Source organism: Diachasma alloeum, unplaced genomic scaffold, assembly GCF_001412515.2.
Source record: "Diachasma alloeum isolate Michigan unplaced genomic scaffold, Dall2.0 Dall_scaffold_00279, whole genome shotgun sequence".
NCBI classification, from domain to species: domain Eukaryota; kingdom Metazoa; phylum Arthropoda; class Insecta; order Hymenoptera; family Braconidae; genus Diachasma; species Diachasma alloeum.
Window position 1 is genome coordinate 600,378 of NW_021680418.1, and position 15,804 is coordinate 616,181.

Genomic DNA, 15,804 nt, shown 5'->3' on the forward strand with positions numbered 1-15,804 from the left:
TATATTATCCCCTGTTTCCGTAGCGAAGTGGTAAAAGGAGATAAGTCAATTTTGACTATTGACCAGTTTTCAATCAATATCTCGCAATCTAAGGGAGATAAAAAAAAATTTATTATAACCTTTTTTGTGGGGCCGATTGAGTGCTACAACAAATGACGTTACGAAAATTTCGCTATCTCCCTTAGATTCAGAGATCTTGATTGAAAACTGGTCAATAGTCAAAATTGACTTATCTCCGTTTACCACTTCGCTCCTGATTTCATTACCAGTGACCTTTCCTTTTAAAATTATAGTTGAAGGTTCAGTTTTTCAATTATTAAATTGAATAGACTTTATTTCTCGTGACGTTACAAAGGGTACTTTTGCATTATTTACATTTCTTACATTTCTAGTTTTTCAATTATTTTTTCCCCTCTTTCGCGTTAAAGCGAATTTAATGTCAAATAAATCTCGATTTTGGTAATTTCTTCCTTGAAGAATTTGAAGGACTTTTGAGTAGACCCTCAAGCTTTCAATTAATTAATTAATTAATTGAGGACATCGCCCCAAGAACACCTGGTTGACCGAATAGTAGCCGGGGGATGATATAGAAACGAATTGTTCTTCTTTCCACGATTTTTGTGCATAAATGCTCTCATAATATTTTACGTCCTCAGGCAGTCTTTACGTCTCTGGCATGTTCACCACCCTGAAGCCTCTGCAACTGAGGCTAATGAATGTACTTTTCAAATCTAACATCAGTGTTCCGAAATTCTTCATGCCGATGGACTACCCCATGATAAATGTTGATAAATATTACTACGGCCTTCTGTGCCTCACGGAAATGTCGGTCAGCGTCATTGTGGTGATGGTTCTCGCATACGATTTGTTCTTTTTCCTCTGCGCGCAACATATTTGCGGACTATTCGCTGCACTAGGGTAATTCTCGCTTCATCAATGCGCGCTGACTGCGCTGAGAGAAACAATTAGCTCAGCAGATTTACTCGAGGGAAATTAACTTGACAGAAGGAAATTTAGTACATTTCGCAGAACAGGGATAGCCATATCCATAAATTACAATTACCGTAAATTTATTAAGTTGTCAATTCGTTAATATCACTCTTGAATTTAAGTTATTGAAGTAATCATCAACTCAAACATTCAAATCCCGATTTATTTATTAATAATTCAATTAGGAAACCATTAAAATACTATAATAATAATATTGGTAATTTAATTTCCAGTTCCGCATTATTAAATAGTTAATTCATGATCAATTGGAAATTTAGGTTATCAATTACGAGTATTTTTTTCCCAAAAAAATTGTCTCGAAATTATTTAGTTTTGTCAATACTATAATTTTCGACAGAACAAATTTTTTCTCTCAGTGCGACAACAGGAATTAAATTATTTTCATAATCACTGTGTTTCAAGTGCTGCTATTGAAAAGGTCCCGACGGATTCTGAGCTGACGGTCGACGGGGCATACGATTATCTCAAGAGCTGCGTAATAATTCATAAACGCACACTTGAGTATGGAATGACAAAAGTTATCAGTGAATCTGCACTTATTTCCTGTCAAATGACTTTTCAATTCCACCAATTTCCGTAAACTGATGTTCACTATTACCGAATGGTTCACTTGAATGCATTCGTTAACGAATAGACTCCAGCCACCAACCAAATTGAGAAAATTTATTAACGACAACTAATCCTTTCTATCAGCGTAGATTTGCAAAATTACTGGACGAAATTCTTCGTTGGAACACTCTCATTCTATTAGGATTGACCATGATAGATATGAGTATGATTGAATTACAGGTGAGACGACAATACATAATAAGTTCTCGAGTGCTGATGCCAGTTGACTAAATTTTATTTCGCCAGCTAGTGCTCCATTTGGACGATATTGGAGAAATTCTGAAGAACCTCGTCTTCATCGCAGCCGTAATGACGCGTTTCCTCATCGTATGCTTCGTCGCTCAGCGGGTGACGGATCACAGCATTGATTTCCAGAAGAATTTGTACGATGAAACCTTCAAACATTATTCCATTTCAGTAGCGAAGGGGTAAACCGATTCACGTCGACTTGGCTCTGAGTTGAGTTTTCGAGGAATATCTCCGAATCTAAGGGGAACAGCGAAATTTTCGTGACTACATTTTTTGTAGCTTTCGATTCGCTCTACAAAGAAGGTTTTTACAAAAATTTTGCCATCTGGCTTCGATTTCGAGATAATCACAGAAAACTGACTGCTAATAATCGAAGTTGACTTGAATTGTTTTATCGCTTCGCTAGTGACTTTTCTCCTTAAATGGTGGGTGTCCTTCGTTTCAGGATACATTCGCGATGGTGCGAAATCTCCCTGAAGTCCCAGCAGTTGATCAAATTCGTCATAATGAGGAGCCAAATACCGTGTCACTTGACCGCCGGTAAACTCCTGGTTATGTCGTTCGAGTTATTTACAGTAGTGAGTACTTTTCGGCCTCGAATACGAGAGAAATGCTTTGTTCTTCGAGTCATTAATTAATATTTGCAGGTTGTAAAGACATCGGGATCGTACTTCACAATGCTGCTGGCCATGCAATCGAATTGAAATTATCAATCGTCTTACTGTGTTTACCATCAATATTCTTTAAATTATTTGTTGTGATTTTACCTCTGATGAAATTCACTGGTGTAATTTATGTGATAACTCTTCGTTCTTTCTTTTCGCAATTTTTACTGAATATGTCTCTCCGTGTACTTATTGCTGCACTGAAATTTTCTCGCTCTCCACTCCCATCAGAAAAAATTGTTTTTTGACGGATGGCAAACGTGGAAATGAAGTGGAATAGCCCTCGTGAAGTTACAGAAGTATAAACGCTTCAATTACGAGACGGGAAAACCCCGCAATGTTGAGAAAAGGGGGATGTGAGTGAAATTTCCTCCCCAGTAAGTGCGCTATTATAAATTAATAATAAAGCTTCGGACGGACTGAGAGACAGCGGCTGAACTCGACGCACGTGTGCCATAAAACTCTTTTCTCCCCTCCCTTCGTACAATTTCAGTTCCGACTCACATTTTTTATTGAATTTTACTTCGCTCTTCTATTTATTTTTACATTTTTTTCTGATAATTTTTACACGGAGAGAAATGTTCAGTGAAAATTACGGAACTCACAGTTCACTCACCGATTACGGAATCCCCTCAGACAATTTAAGTGACGGTATCGTAATTTTTCACAGGAGATTCGGCTAAAAATTACGGACCGCTCTGAAAAAATTCCGTGGAAGTTCCGTAAAATTCCCTACAACCACATTTCGCTCCGTAATTACGGAAAAGATACGTAATTTTCATTGAATATTTCTCTCTGTGTATTGAATTGTCCTCTCGGTGTGTCAGTTTTCCGAAAATCTAGTGATTAAGTGTTTACTTTAGAATCCCCCGAGGCGACAGGCGGTCTCCGACTCCACCATATTTATACAAAAAATATAATTTCCCGTTGTGCGCCGGGAAAACCACCACGTAAGTGAGACACACCAGGTCTCCAAAAAGTCACGACAATGATCCCATTATATGAACACACACATGGGGCGTCCTCCGATCCAAATCAATTTTCGCTAAATGCCCGTTAAATTCAGTGGGGAGTGCAGATGTTTTTTTTTCAAACTGACTTGAGGGTCGCAGCCTCAAGACTGGCGGGGGCCCACCCAAGCGAGATTTCTCAATTTCGTCCCATCCACGCGTCACAAATCTTCTTCACGGAGCGAGTCAAACCCCAAAAATCTTCAACCTATCAATGCAAGACCGAGCGTTTTTTCGTGACAATGGTTGGGAAACCCCGAGAGGGACGTGATGCCCCGGATATAGTTGTCCATGCGGCTCCTGGCATTCTATTGTGCTCAGGCCTACATGGAGGGACGCTTCCTTGCTTTCGGGAAAACCTTTGAATATTTGACGAATGAAAGGAGGAAAATACGCCGAGGACTGGCATATGGGTCGGCAGGGAGTGTAAAAGGGAATTAAATCGGGAATTTGGAAATTGGATTTAATGTGCATCAATAGGCGGTTGGAACATGGCATTTATTCGCTGAACACAACATTGTGCAGCACGATGATGGCTTCGTCAATAGTATGTATTCATTTATTCATTAAGAAGGAGATAATGTCCGCTTTTATTATGTTTAGTTTTGATAGAAAAATTGAGGAATGATCTCTAAACATCTTCACGATAAAAAATCCACGTTGTGAGGCTTGCAACGTGATTGTTATAATTATTCTCCATATTTTACACATTACCAAGTGTTTTTTTCCCTAAAGTAGCTCTGCCCTTCGGCCGGGCCACGCTGTACTTTTGAATATTTTCAGTTTTTTAATTTTTCAAGTAAATTGCACGGAAAAAATTTGAAAAAATTCATACCCAGTCAGTATTATCTAAATTAAATTTCGCAAAATATTGATATTTTTTCAAACATTTCCCTCTTATAAATAAATAATAAGACTTGTTTGCAAAACGGTGGATTATTTTTTATGAGACGTCAAAAAAATTCTTTTAGATTTTAATTTTTGATTACAATGGAAATGTTAATTTTCTTGGAATTTATCGTAAGGGTAGAGCTACTTAAAATGATAACGCCTTCGATCTCGTTTTGAAAAAAGTGATTGTCTTTCCTCTGGATGATTCATTTATGAAAGAAATGTCAGCGTAAAAAATAATGGCCTCCAAAAATCCCTGAAAATTCCTCTATCCTCTATCTATCCGGTCATGACAGCCAGTGACATTTCGTGTATGTCATATCTATCCCAGTGAGATTCCGCTGGCAGGGCGACCTATCAGTTTTGAAAAAGATAGCTGGAGCAGTGGAGCCTTGAAACCCTCGCAGCGGGTATCTTCGGTGGGGAAAGAATTTTTCGGCTTGCCGGGCCCTGCCGCCACCGAGGCTGCTCTCAGGACCCACGCTGGGAGAATAGTGGGGGCATAATGTATATAGCTCTAGGGTTGGTCCCTCGGGGTCGACAGTTCTCTTCGACTTCTCATCCCACACGCTTGTGCTTCTATTTTTTACGTACCGCGTGTTCGCTATTTACGCTGGATAATCGACAATATGTGATTGTGATAGGTTGAAGCGAGGTTCATTGGTACATCTCGAATTATGGACGTGCGGAGGACAGTGTTGTTGTTGTTTGTAATAATAGGTGAGTCAAAATAATAATTATAAATTTATTGTTGAAAAATCGGGGGATCGTTGCACTGAGATTTTCTGTCGTGTTGAACCAATTGAGGATATCCAAGTCACTTTGTGATTGAAAGTAATTAAAATTCATTTTTGCACAAAATTATTATTTTTTAAAAATATTCGTTCGGCATAAAATCGATTTCTGATGAAATTATGAATCTAAATATTTTTTTTACGATTCCGAACAAATGATTTTTATTGGGGAAAATTGATTGTTTGTAAATTATTTATTGAAAATGCTCGTGATTTTCAAAAATTGCTATTTTTTAATTATTTCATCGATTTTTCTCCAAAAATAAACTTGGGAATTTTTTTCAAATTTTTAAAATGCAACGTTTCAATAATAAAATAGAATAAAAAGAGACTGAGTGTTAAAACTTGTTTAAACTTTCGGAAACCTTATTTTTTTAATTATGAAATCGATTTCTAATCAAATTATGAATATGAATAATTTTTTTACGATTCCGAACAAACGATTTTTATTGGGGAAAATTGATTGTTTGTAAAATATTTATTGAAAATGCTCGTGATTTTTAAAAATTGCAAATTTGGAATTATTTCATCAATCTTTCTCCAAAAGTTCACATACTTTTCTCGCAGATCTAATTTTTTCAGTCAGTGTGCCAGTCTTTATTTTTCCACCGAAAATTGATTTCTCCCTTTTTTTCAAATTTCCAAAATATAAATTTGAGCCGGCGACTCTCCTAAAAAATTCCACATAGCATCACGCACCCGAAGGCTCCCGTTCAGGTATGAATACCAATTGAAACGATAGCGAGCGAGTATAAAGAGTTTGATGATCGCAGATATCAGAGGGATGCTAGTGTGTAATCGAGTGTCAACGTTCCCATCAGAATGGAATATTTAATTTTTCCGTTGCCCCCACCCACAATTTCGCCCGGCGCGCTCGAGTGCATAATGATGTAGAAACCCTCGAGTTGAAGGAGAAAACGAGCGACAGGAGAATTTAAAAAAAACGTGCGCGCCTGTTTTCAATCGTCAAGAGTAATTTCAAACGGCAGAGCTAAAGTTTTTGACGATTCCCCTGTCGATGCTGTCCCTATAGTAATCCTAGACGACCAACCGGCGCTCGATCAACCCCCAAATACTGTTTTCCGTACAATAATACGCGCGCACACGTGCACCCCTGAGCGGCATGAGGGGAGCACATCCTGCGGGGGCTTTCACAATTTTCCCAAAATCTGTCGGAGTAGATGGTGTTATGGTCCTCCACCAGTCACCCTATTTATAATGGTTAACCAACCGCTCCCATTCATTATCGCCCCCTTTTTTGTCGTAATGTGATAATCCCACGAATGTCAGATGTTTCCTGCTGAGATTTGGCTAGATTTTTTGGTCATTTCAGCAATTTTGCGTTTTGCGGATGTCGACAGTGGCTCTCTCAACAAATAAATAAATTTATTCAGTTGAAAAAATTTTTTTTTTCTTGTATTGTTGAATAAATTTGGCAGATTTTTCTGGAAAAAAAATTGAATTCGGAGAAAATGAATATTCACGGCCAAATTTCCCTAAATTTTCAGGGAATTCCTTTGAAATTCTTGGAATTTCAGGAATTTTTTAAGGAATTCTCGGACAATTCAGGGGAATCGGGAATTCAACGACAGATTTCTCTGAATTTTCCGGATTTTTGATTAATTTTCCGGGAATAATTGCACTAAAATTTACCGGAAGTTTCATTTTTTTATTCACTTTCATGGAAAAATGAAACTGAAATTTCCTGAATTTCAGTTCTTTGATTTTTCCACGAAATTCTGAATTCGCAATTCCGAAATTCCTTGAAATTTCCGTGATAATTAAATTCGCCAAAATTCCCAAAAAACGTCCCTCAAATTTCAGCCAAAAATTTTCAGCATTTAAAAAGAAGTGTTCGCGACTGAAAAATCACCGATGCAATTGCCAATTGAAATGGGATTCACATGACGGCGTATCCTCTCCTTGAAAAAGGCATTCCTCAATATAGTTCTTTGATTTTTCCACGAAATTCTGAATTCGCAATTTCGAAATTCCTTGAAATTTCAGTAATAATTAAATTCGCCAAAATTCCCAAAAAACGTCCCTCAAATTTCAGCCAAAAATTTTCAACATTTAAAAAGAAGTGTTCGCGACTGAAAAATCACCGATGCAATTGCCAATTGAAATGGGATTCACATCACGGCGTATCCTCTCCTTGAAAAAGGCATTCCTCAATATTCATCTCGTCACCCCGGCCATTCCCCGGTGTTTTATTCCCCACCCGAGGCGGTGAAGGGTTCGCCGAGGGCCCCATGAAACGACAAAACTCGGAAAAAAGGGAAATAGCAGGTATTTCCTGATTTTGAGCCGTGAAATATCCGAAAACTCCGGTCTCCCGCGTGGGATAAGGATCGGAGCTTGTCACCTGGGTCCTCGCCGCAGGGTATTCACTCTTCCTCTTTTTCGCCTGTTATTTTTTGTGTTTTCCGTTCCGTCTTCCTCGAGCGCGAGCACAGATTCAGGTAGTAGCAGGGGGTTGAATCCACAGGGTGAAACGTAGATAATCCAATATACGTGGGTATTTATCTTTCGGAATCTGTCAGGCCCTAAATCTACGGTCCCAGCCAGCGGGTGGGCCCTCCTCTCTTCCATCTCACTCGGGGATAGGCCTACCTGCTCCGGGGATATCTCTCTCCGGCGCGTTGTTCTCTCGCTCGGCCGTGCAGAAGGAGAGCACTGGACTCCCGTGGACAAACCGCCCGGATGGACGAGATACGTATAGGGAAAATTTTGTACACGGAAGATATGACACGAATTTATCGCTCAGCATCTAAACACTGGCCTGTGCGACCAAGAAACGCTTTAGTTTTTTCCTTTCTCCGGGTGTATCAGAGCGATACAATCGAATTGTTGGGAACGTGAAAGGGCGATATTCGGGTAAATGACCTGTGGAATTAATTTCTTGACGTTTTTTTGTAAAGAAAACTCCTTTATTTAGGGTTTATTATTCTATATTTGATAAAGTGATTGCAGTTGGGTTTGCTTTATTTTTCTTACACATTTGGCTCACATTTTTTTACGAATACAAAATTAGGGAAATGTTGGGCAAAAATTAAGTTGAAAAACGCGGCACAATTTACTGTGGGGTTGGTAATTGTGGAGGGAAATGTCGCGTATGAAAAAATTATTATATTCGATGAGAAAAAAATGAATTTCGAATTTCTGTTCTCAGTTTTCTCTCGAAACTTTTTCCGCTCGGATTCTGTAATGCGGAAAAAACTCGGAAAATTTGAGTTTCATAATTCTGATAGAAAAAAACACATTGAATTTTTCCTATCAATTTTTCAATGGAATTCCGATAGAATTTTCTAACGCATGCGCGATAATTCACTGGAAAAAAACTCCAGAAAATCGAGTTCCCTCTACAATTACTCGACTCTTTCCGCAATTATCCCCAAATTTTTTCTCAGATTTTCTCGCAGATGAACTTGAATAATTTTCGGAAATGTTTCCTTTTTTTTTCTTCAGGCGCCTGTCACAGTCGTGGAATTTGGGGCACCGACTGGACCGACACAACGGGCAGTCAGTGCGATAACGCAATCAGAGAGACAATCCAGGAGGACAGAGCGACCATCGTCGACGATACGCCAGACAGACTCCATTCTACTTGGCTATCTCAAGAGTGAGTCCCTTCCGTCCCCTTATCTTCCTCTTCTTTTTTTCCTCTTTCCCTTCCTCAGCAGTTGCCGCCGCGCACTTTTCTCGCCCCCTCATTACGAACACATGGCGTGAATTCGGGGAATCGTTATAGTTTTTCGAGTTCTCATTGGTTTTAATGGGGGACCCTAACCGGATGATAAAATACTTTACGGTAGTCGAATATTCAGAGATGGTTAGGGATTTGGCTCTCATTTATCAGAGTCTGAATTGAGAGTCGCGTAGAAATGTCAGTCATCTCAATTCGGATGAACGATTTTTCCTAAAAGCCTCATGAGCGTCAGTGGATTCTATTCACTGTAAAAAATGAGTGAAGAATCGATCGACCAATCTGCCATTCAGATCTGTAGATATTCCGATTAAATTCATTTTTGGCTGTGGAAATTTTCGGTCTCGCATTGTCCTTCACTCTGTGGAGCCAAATCGACGGTCTCGGGAGATGCATTGTCACGAAATGGTGACACTGGTGCGAAGGACGGGACTCGTCTTTCAGTTGTCCCAGAGCAACACCAGACGCCCTGCACTATTGTCCGATTATTTACGAGTGTTACCAAGGTTTCCGCTGGCGTGAAAAATTTTCTCCTCTCAATTCTGGGAAAAATGGGAGCTTTGAATTTTGGGTTTTGCAAGGGCCCTTTCAAGGAGACTCGACAGACTCTTTGACATGTGGGGAACGAATCGTTGTATCGGGCGTTAATGACTGATCCCGAGTAAAAGAGAGATCGGAAAAAGGTGGAGAGAGAACTTCTCAGTTCGTTCGGAATAACTTTTTCATTATTTATCCATTTTCCGTAAGTTATTTGAGGGTTTTTTGGAGTCTTCATTTCAAGTTTTGAACAGTATTTTGGGTAATGTTTACAATTAGGGATTTTTATTTAATATTTTTAGGAACGTTATTTCTATCGGAGATTGTGGGTATTATTTAAAGTATTTAGATATTATTTTAAATATTATTTCAAAGTTCTTGTACACTGAGAGACAAACAAACACGTTGTCAAACAAGTCTTGTTTCGGTGGTAACGGTTGGTAAATTTTACCCTACTGTTACAGTAATTTTTACTCTACCGGCACGGTAATTTTTATTTTTATCAGGATAAAATTTCTCTAACGTAGAATAAAATTTGATATTAATTTTTACTAAATTTCGGGATAGAAATGAGGTAGCGATGACTCGCGATACACTTTTATAGAACGGTTGGATAATTTTTGTCAAAAATTTCTCTCCGTGTACTAAATCTATTTTTGCGACAAAAATTTTTCATTCCGGCGCACTCTCCACATGTTTGGCCCAAAAAAATCCTTTTTTGATAATTTTCAAAAAACTATTTTCTTGGTACAAGTAAGACTTGCTTGAGAACTTTGTCGTTTTTCTCTCAGTGTACCTATCGAGCTCCGCCGTCCCTCATCCCGCAAACCATCCTTGACTTCAGTTTTGAAGCTTCCAAGGTACTCCAAACTATTGGGATTATGGCGATAAATGAAAACACTCGTGATTGACTATTTGAATTTAACTGGTTTTATTAATGAGGGCACGTCTTTACTCTTCAAAGCTCTCCGAGAGACTGATTCGACACAAAGAAATTGGTGACGAACTCTGGTCAAAAATCTGATCCATAAAGAGGCATTCATCCCACTCCTCCACTCTACTGAGACTAAACAAAATTCTTATAAACACTCTGACTCCGGTGTTATTAAACATACAATCCATACCAAGAAAAATGAACTCATTAGAGACTTTTTTGCCTTCATCTACGTCTCACTCATAATAATTCCAACACAAACCTCATCATAATTTACGAGAATGCTCGAGGTTCCCTCCGTCCATTTACCTCGCTCAACATTCTGTGCTACCTCACCCCCAACAACTCAATTTTCGCCAGATCCAAAGGCCCCGAAAGCCGCGCAATCCCCCGGAAAAAAATTTCACCCTCGATTGCACTCCTCCCTTCCCCAATGTTGTTTTAGGATCACTGCCTTATTTACAAAAAATAATAACTCTCCCTCTTCCCGGCAGATGCGAGGTGAGGGCGGGTCCTGAATACGTCATCAGGAAATACACATTTTTCGAGAATGGCACATATTTACTCATTAGGCATCACTATGCCGAGGAGTCTTGCAGCGTGGCGACACACACTGTTGTGGCAAGGGGGGTCATTCGAATCCTGTCATCATCTGGATTAGCTCCTGGTGCTGCGGAAGCCAGTTACCAGCTGGAGCGCGTTCACATTGTGCCCCTCACACGACAGGTCTGTAAAAATGTTTTGAAATGTTTTCTTTTTGAACCCGACGACAATCTATCACAACAAAAAATGCGTAAGGGTCATCACTGGAAGAGAAAAAAAATAAAGACGCGGCCTAAAAAACTTTAAAAAAATACTTCATTTCATTCTGAATAATAACGATAACTATAAGGATATCAATATTTTTTTTACTAATAGGTTGCCCACAAATTTGCCCACCGTGTGAACGTAACTTGCACACCGCAGCCCCGTTGGCGGCCCTACGTACCACAAATAATCTACGAACAGCCGCCGAAGCGTATGTCAAAATTCAATTGGGAAGGTCCTACATTCAATTCCTTTCAGCGTCCAATTCCCTCGAGAAAACATGGGGTTCTCAATTGTTTGGAGGCCTTGGGCATTGATTTCAATGAGTTGCGTCTTGTGAGGGTTCAAAAGAAGCCCTCAACATCGACAGCATTTGGATTGGGCTCCAATGGGGAGCCGAAAGTAGAGCTCTTCCTGGGGAGTTTACCGCCAAATATTTATCTCAGAAAGTCGCATAGATCTACGTCGCTCCAGCCCACTGCACTTCTCCGAGCTGACACGGTGAGGATTGAAAATTATTTGCAAATTCGAAAATGTATTCTTTGTTTTTTGCAGTTTATTGTGTATTTTTATTAACAATTGAGAAAAAATTACAAGTGGACTCTTTTGTTCCTCAGAAATTTATCGCTTTTTTTATATCTCTGAGGGCCGTATAATCTTTGAGTCGTCTACGCGACGAGAGAAATATTCAGGAAAAATGACGGGACAATTCACGTAATCCATAATGGGGAATCGTTTTCCGGCAATTTTTATAGGAACAAATCGTAGAATTTACGTGGCGATTCGTACAATTTCAGTTCCGACTCACACTTTTTTCTGAATTTTACTTCGCTCGCGGATTACCTTTCGAAACGTATTTTTTACGTTTTTTTCTGGTAATTTTTATTTAATTCTTCATTTTGGCAGAGTAAGAATGACTTAAAGTGAATGAAGTAAAGATGAATTTAATATATAAACCGGAATTGCCCGTACACAGCACGACCCTACCAAACACTTCAGTCACCCTCAAACGATTCCACTTCCGTAGCGAAGCCCTCACCCAAGTTTTTCAGGAATATCTCCGAATCTACGGGAGATACCGAAATTTTTGTAATGACCTTTTTTGCAGCGCGAATTCAGCCCTACAGAAAAGGTGATATCAAAAATTGTGCCATCTCCCTTCGATTCTGAGATATTCATCGAAAATACGCGAATCCCCGAGGTGCCGACCGAATGCAGCCCTAAATCCCCGTTTTTTTTCTGTTATCCTCCTAGATAAAAGGCTGTTTAGTCTGCAGCGCAATATCCCGCGGCACCGAGAACAGTCCTCCGCTTCTTCACGAAGTGGCAGCCCTGCCAGCCCTTCTCGGTGGCTCGTGGATCTCCTCCAACTGCGAGAGTTGCGAGGGCGGCCTGTGGATAAAGCGCCAGCTCACCGTTTTCTCCGGCGATCTGCTGTGGACCGGCCGTTGGGAGTACTACACCGACCCCAAGTGCACGAAATTCATTTACGCCGTGACAGCAGCCGGAAGCTACGTCCAACGCGCCGGGCGCCTGCGCCGTCACGAGCTCAGCGAGCGGGACTTCATCGAGCCGAAAGAGACTGTCTTCAGTTACCCAATTGAAGAGATTCTCAATTCTGAGCCGACAGATTCAGATTCAAAAACGGAAAATACGAAGAGATTCAAAAGAAATGCCGACCAACTTCAGCCGAAGAACTTCCAGATGAAGAAAAGGGATTTTTCTCCGTGGATTAAGCCGGAAATGGCGAAGAAGCTGTTGGACATTTACGAGGAGGACCGAAGCCTCAGCGCGGCCATGATACCGAGAATAAACTTCGAGGAAGCCGTCGTCGAGCCGAAAACCGAGACGACATCAACGACCACATCCACAACAACGACAACCACAGAAAGACAGACTGAAAGAAGAAAACTGGAAGAAACGACGGAATCCCTGGCGGACATGGCTGTGCGAAGAACATTGAGCTCGGACGACTCCTACCGCCATCTTCTTCGGAGAACCCACCCCTCTTTGGCGGAGTCATTTGCCACGATGCTCCGGGGAAACCAGAGACGCGAGGAAACAACAGCGAAACCATTTGTCTCTCCAATTCCCACCGGCACAACTGAACTCGATCTTCACGTTGCCGAGAGCCAACTCATTGCTGGCGATCTCTCGATAGCGGCGCGATGTGGAGCTCAGATTGTGAGCGATGGGAGTGGGGGACTGAGAGTTGAGCCGCTGAGTTCGTGGCCGAGGAACTGCGTTCGGCACGCTCTTGAGGCGCCATCGACGCTCGGGTTGAGGGCGAGGGTGGGAGTCAGTTGGAGTGGGCAGTATACGCTGCTGGTTGGGCCGAGGGATGATAATCTGTGGGAGGCACCTTTGAGACAGTGTGGACGGACCCCCAGCCATAACTCCGCGCTCAGGGCGCATCTCAGGCAGAGCTTGGGGCACAGGTACGGGCTTTTGAGGTCCTCTGGGGGGAGGCTTTCGGCGACGGGGAACTTTCGGTTATTGTTAATTGCTATGGCTGCGCAATTGGTGGTGCGCTGCGCGGGTCATTGGCGGAGGGGGTAGGTTCAGGTATTTATGGCGGGCCGGCGTGCGGGGGCGAAACGCAGGGGAAGCTGTTGGTCAGTTACCAATTTTCAATGTATTTCGAGCTTTTTTGGCGTCGAAAGATTCTTTTTATGACTTTTCTATTTTTATGGCTTGTCTTGGATTACTGGAAAATAATTCAGTAGCGAAGCGGTAAACCGGGTTAAGTCGTTTTTTACTATTGCCTAGTTTTTGACGAATAGCTCGGAATCTAAAAGAGATAGAAAGATTTTTGTCATGACCTTTTTTGTAGAGCCAATAGAGCGTTATAAAAAAAGTCATGAGAAAAATTTTGCTATCTCTCTTAGATTCCGAGATATTCAGCAAAAACTGGCTAATAGTCAAAATCGACTTAACTCGGTTTACCGCTTCACTACTGAATTAATGGGGAAACAAAAAGCGAGAATGGTGAACAATGAGAAAAGGTGGGTGAGAATGGTGTAGCGTCACTACTCCGTTCGTATTTGCCGCGCTTACAACAAGTTGCGCACGCAGAATTCCTATTTTTCATGAGTTTTTTATGATCCTTTTTAAAAAATTGATGGCGTTCCTCTTTTTAAACAATTCTCCTCGGTTGTATTTTCTCCGCACTTGTATTTTTTTTTCACGTTCCTCCATGATAGCTCCACCCAAGTGCGAAATTTCAGGAAAATGGCGACTTTTTTTCCATTTTTAATATTTTTTTTCCGAATTCCCATAAGAGCCCGTGTTAAAGTCCATTTAGAAAAATTCCTGTCTTTCACCCATTCGCCTAGGCTATCTGGGATTTTGCATAGAAGTTTTGAAAAAAATCAATGAAATGTACAAAAAAATCATCAATTTCTTGACTTTTTTCAAAGCAAAATTCCAATCGCCAATGACATCGGAAGGGAGGTCGAATGCTGGACCAATCATAGAATGGCTCGAGCCTACCTAACCCCATCTTCACTCCACCTCATCCAATGGATGACACCAACTCCCCTCTCCCCTCAGCATTACCCCATCCACTTTGGGCCGCCATGACCGCAATAATAGTCTTCACAAACGTCTGACATTCACTCGATTATCATAAAAAATTTAGGCAATATTTATCCCCAATTCCTTTTGCTGAGGCATCTGCGGTTTATCTAGAATGGGGGAATAGTAAAACTAGGGAAAAATACGCTGCATGCAAGTTCTCTACCACAGAGACTCAATCTACTTGACTTATCCCCTGAATACTCAAATTATTTTGTACATTTGATGATTAGGTATTTAAATTATTGTAAATAGTGTTCCTCATTGTATATATGTATATTTCATGAAACCGCAGTCGATCTTTCGGCTGCACATGGACGAACACCGACCAGTGGCTCACTAGGAATAAGGATTTGTTTTTAAAAGTAGGATTACAACTCAGTAGCGAAGTGGTACAAGTTAGTTTTGACTATTGGCCAGTTTTCAACGAATATCTCGGGAACTAAGGGAGACAGCAAAATTTTTGGTATAACCTTTTTTGTCGAGCCGATTGAGAGCTACAATAAATGTCATTACGAAAATTTCGCTATCTCCCTTGGATTCGGAAATATTTCTGAAAAACTCAACTGCGAGATAAGTCGACTTCAACCGATTTACCTTTTCGCTGCTGATCTTAGTATTTAAAATGGGCTGGCTACGGCGCCGCCTGAGGGATACCACCCCAGTGAATTTTTTAGGACGTAGAGGTGTGTACAGTAGGATAAGAAATGTTAACGATCTCTGTATATATGATATTTCAATATAGTTATGTTTGAAAAACATGAAAAAATAATATGCTTATCTGCTCATTCGAATCATTACCGAGAGTGGAATTGTGAATTTCTCATGTTTGCTCTGTAGTGACACCGGGACAGCTGCAATGCCATATCATTGAGACTGTGCCGCATCGGGCATTAAGTGCGTTATCAAAGTCGGCAATAAATTACTCGAAGATGCGTGATTAAATTTTCACTGCAGAATCGAGGACTGGGTGCAGCCGAAAATCCTTGCAGTTTCGCAAATGTCATCGCACGAT

The 15,804-nt window shown here is 40.7% G+C and overlaps 1 protein-coding gene across 1 annotated transcript; it reads left to right on the top strand.

Annotated features, from left to right (window-relative positions):
- Positions 1–2,871: 2,871 nt before the first annotated feature.
- Positions 2,872–13,772, top strand: LOC107038171. The gene is made up of 5 exons (XM_015257093.1): positions 2,872–2,890; positions 8,698–8,851; positions 10,901–11,132; positions 11,325–11,714; positions 12,468–13,772. Exons 1-5 carry the CDS (start codon positions 2,872–2,874, stop codon positions 13,770–13,772), a joined length of 2,100 nt encoding a protein of 699 aa, XP_015112579.1.
- Positions 13,773–15,804: the final 2,032 nt, after the last annotated feature.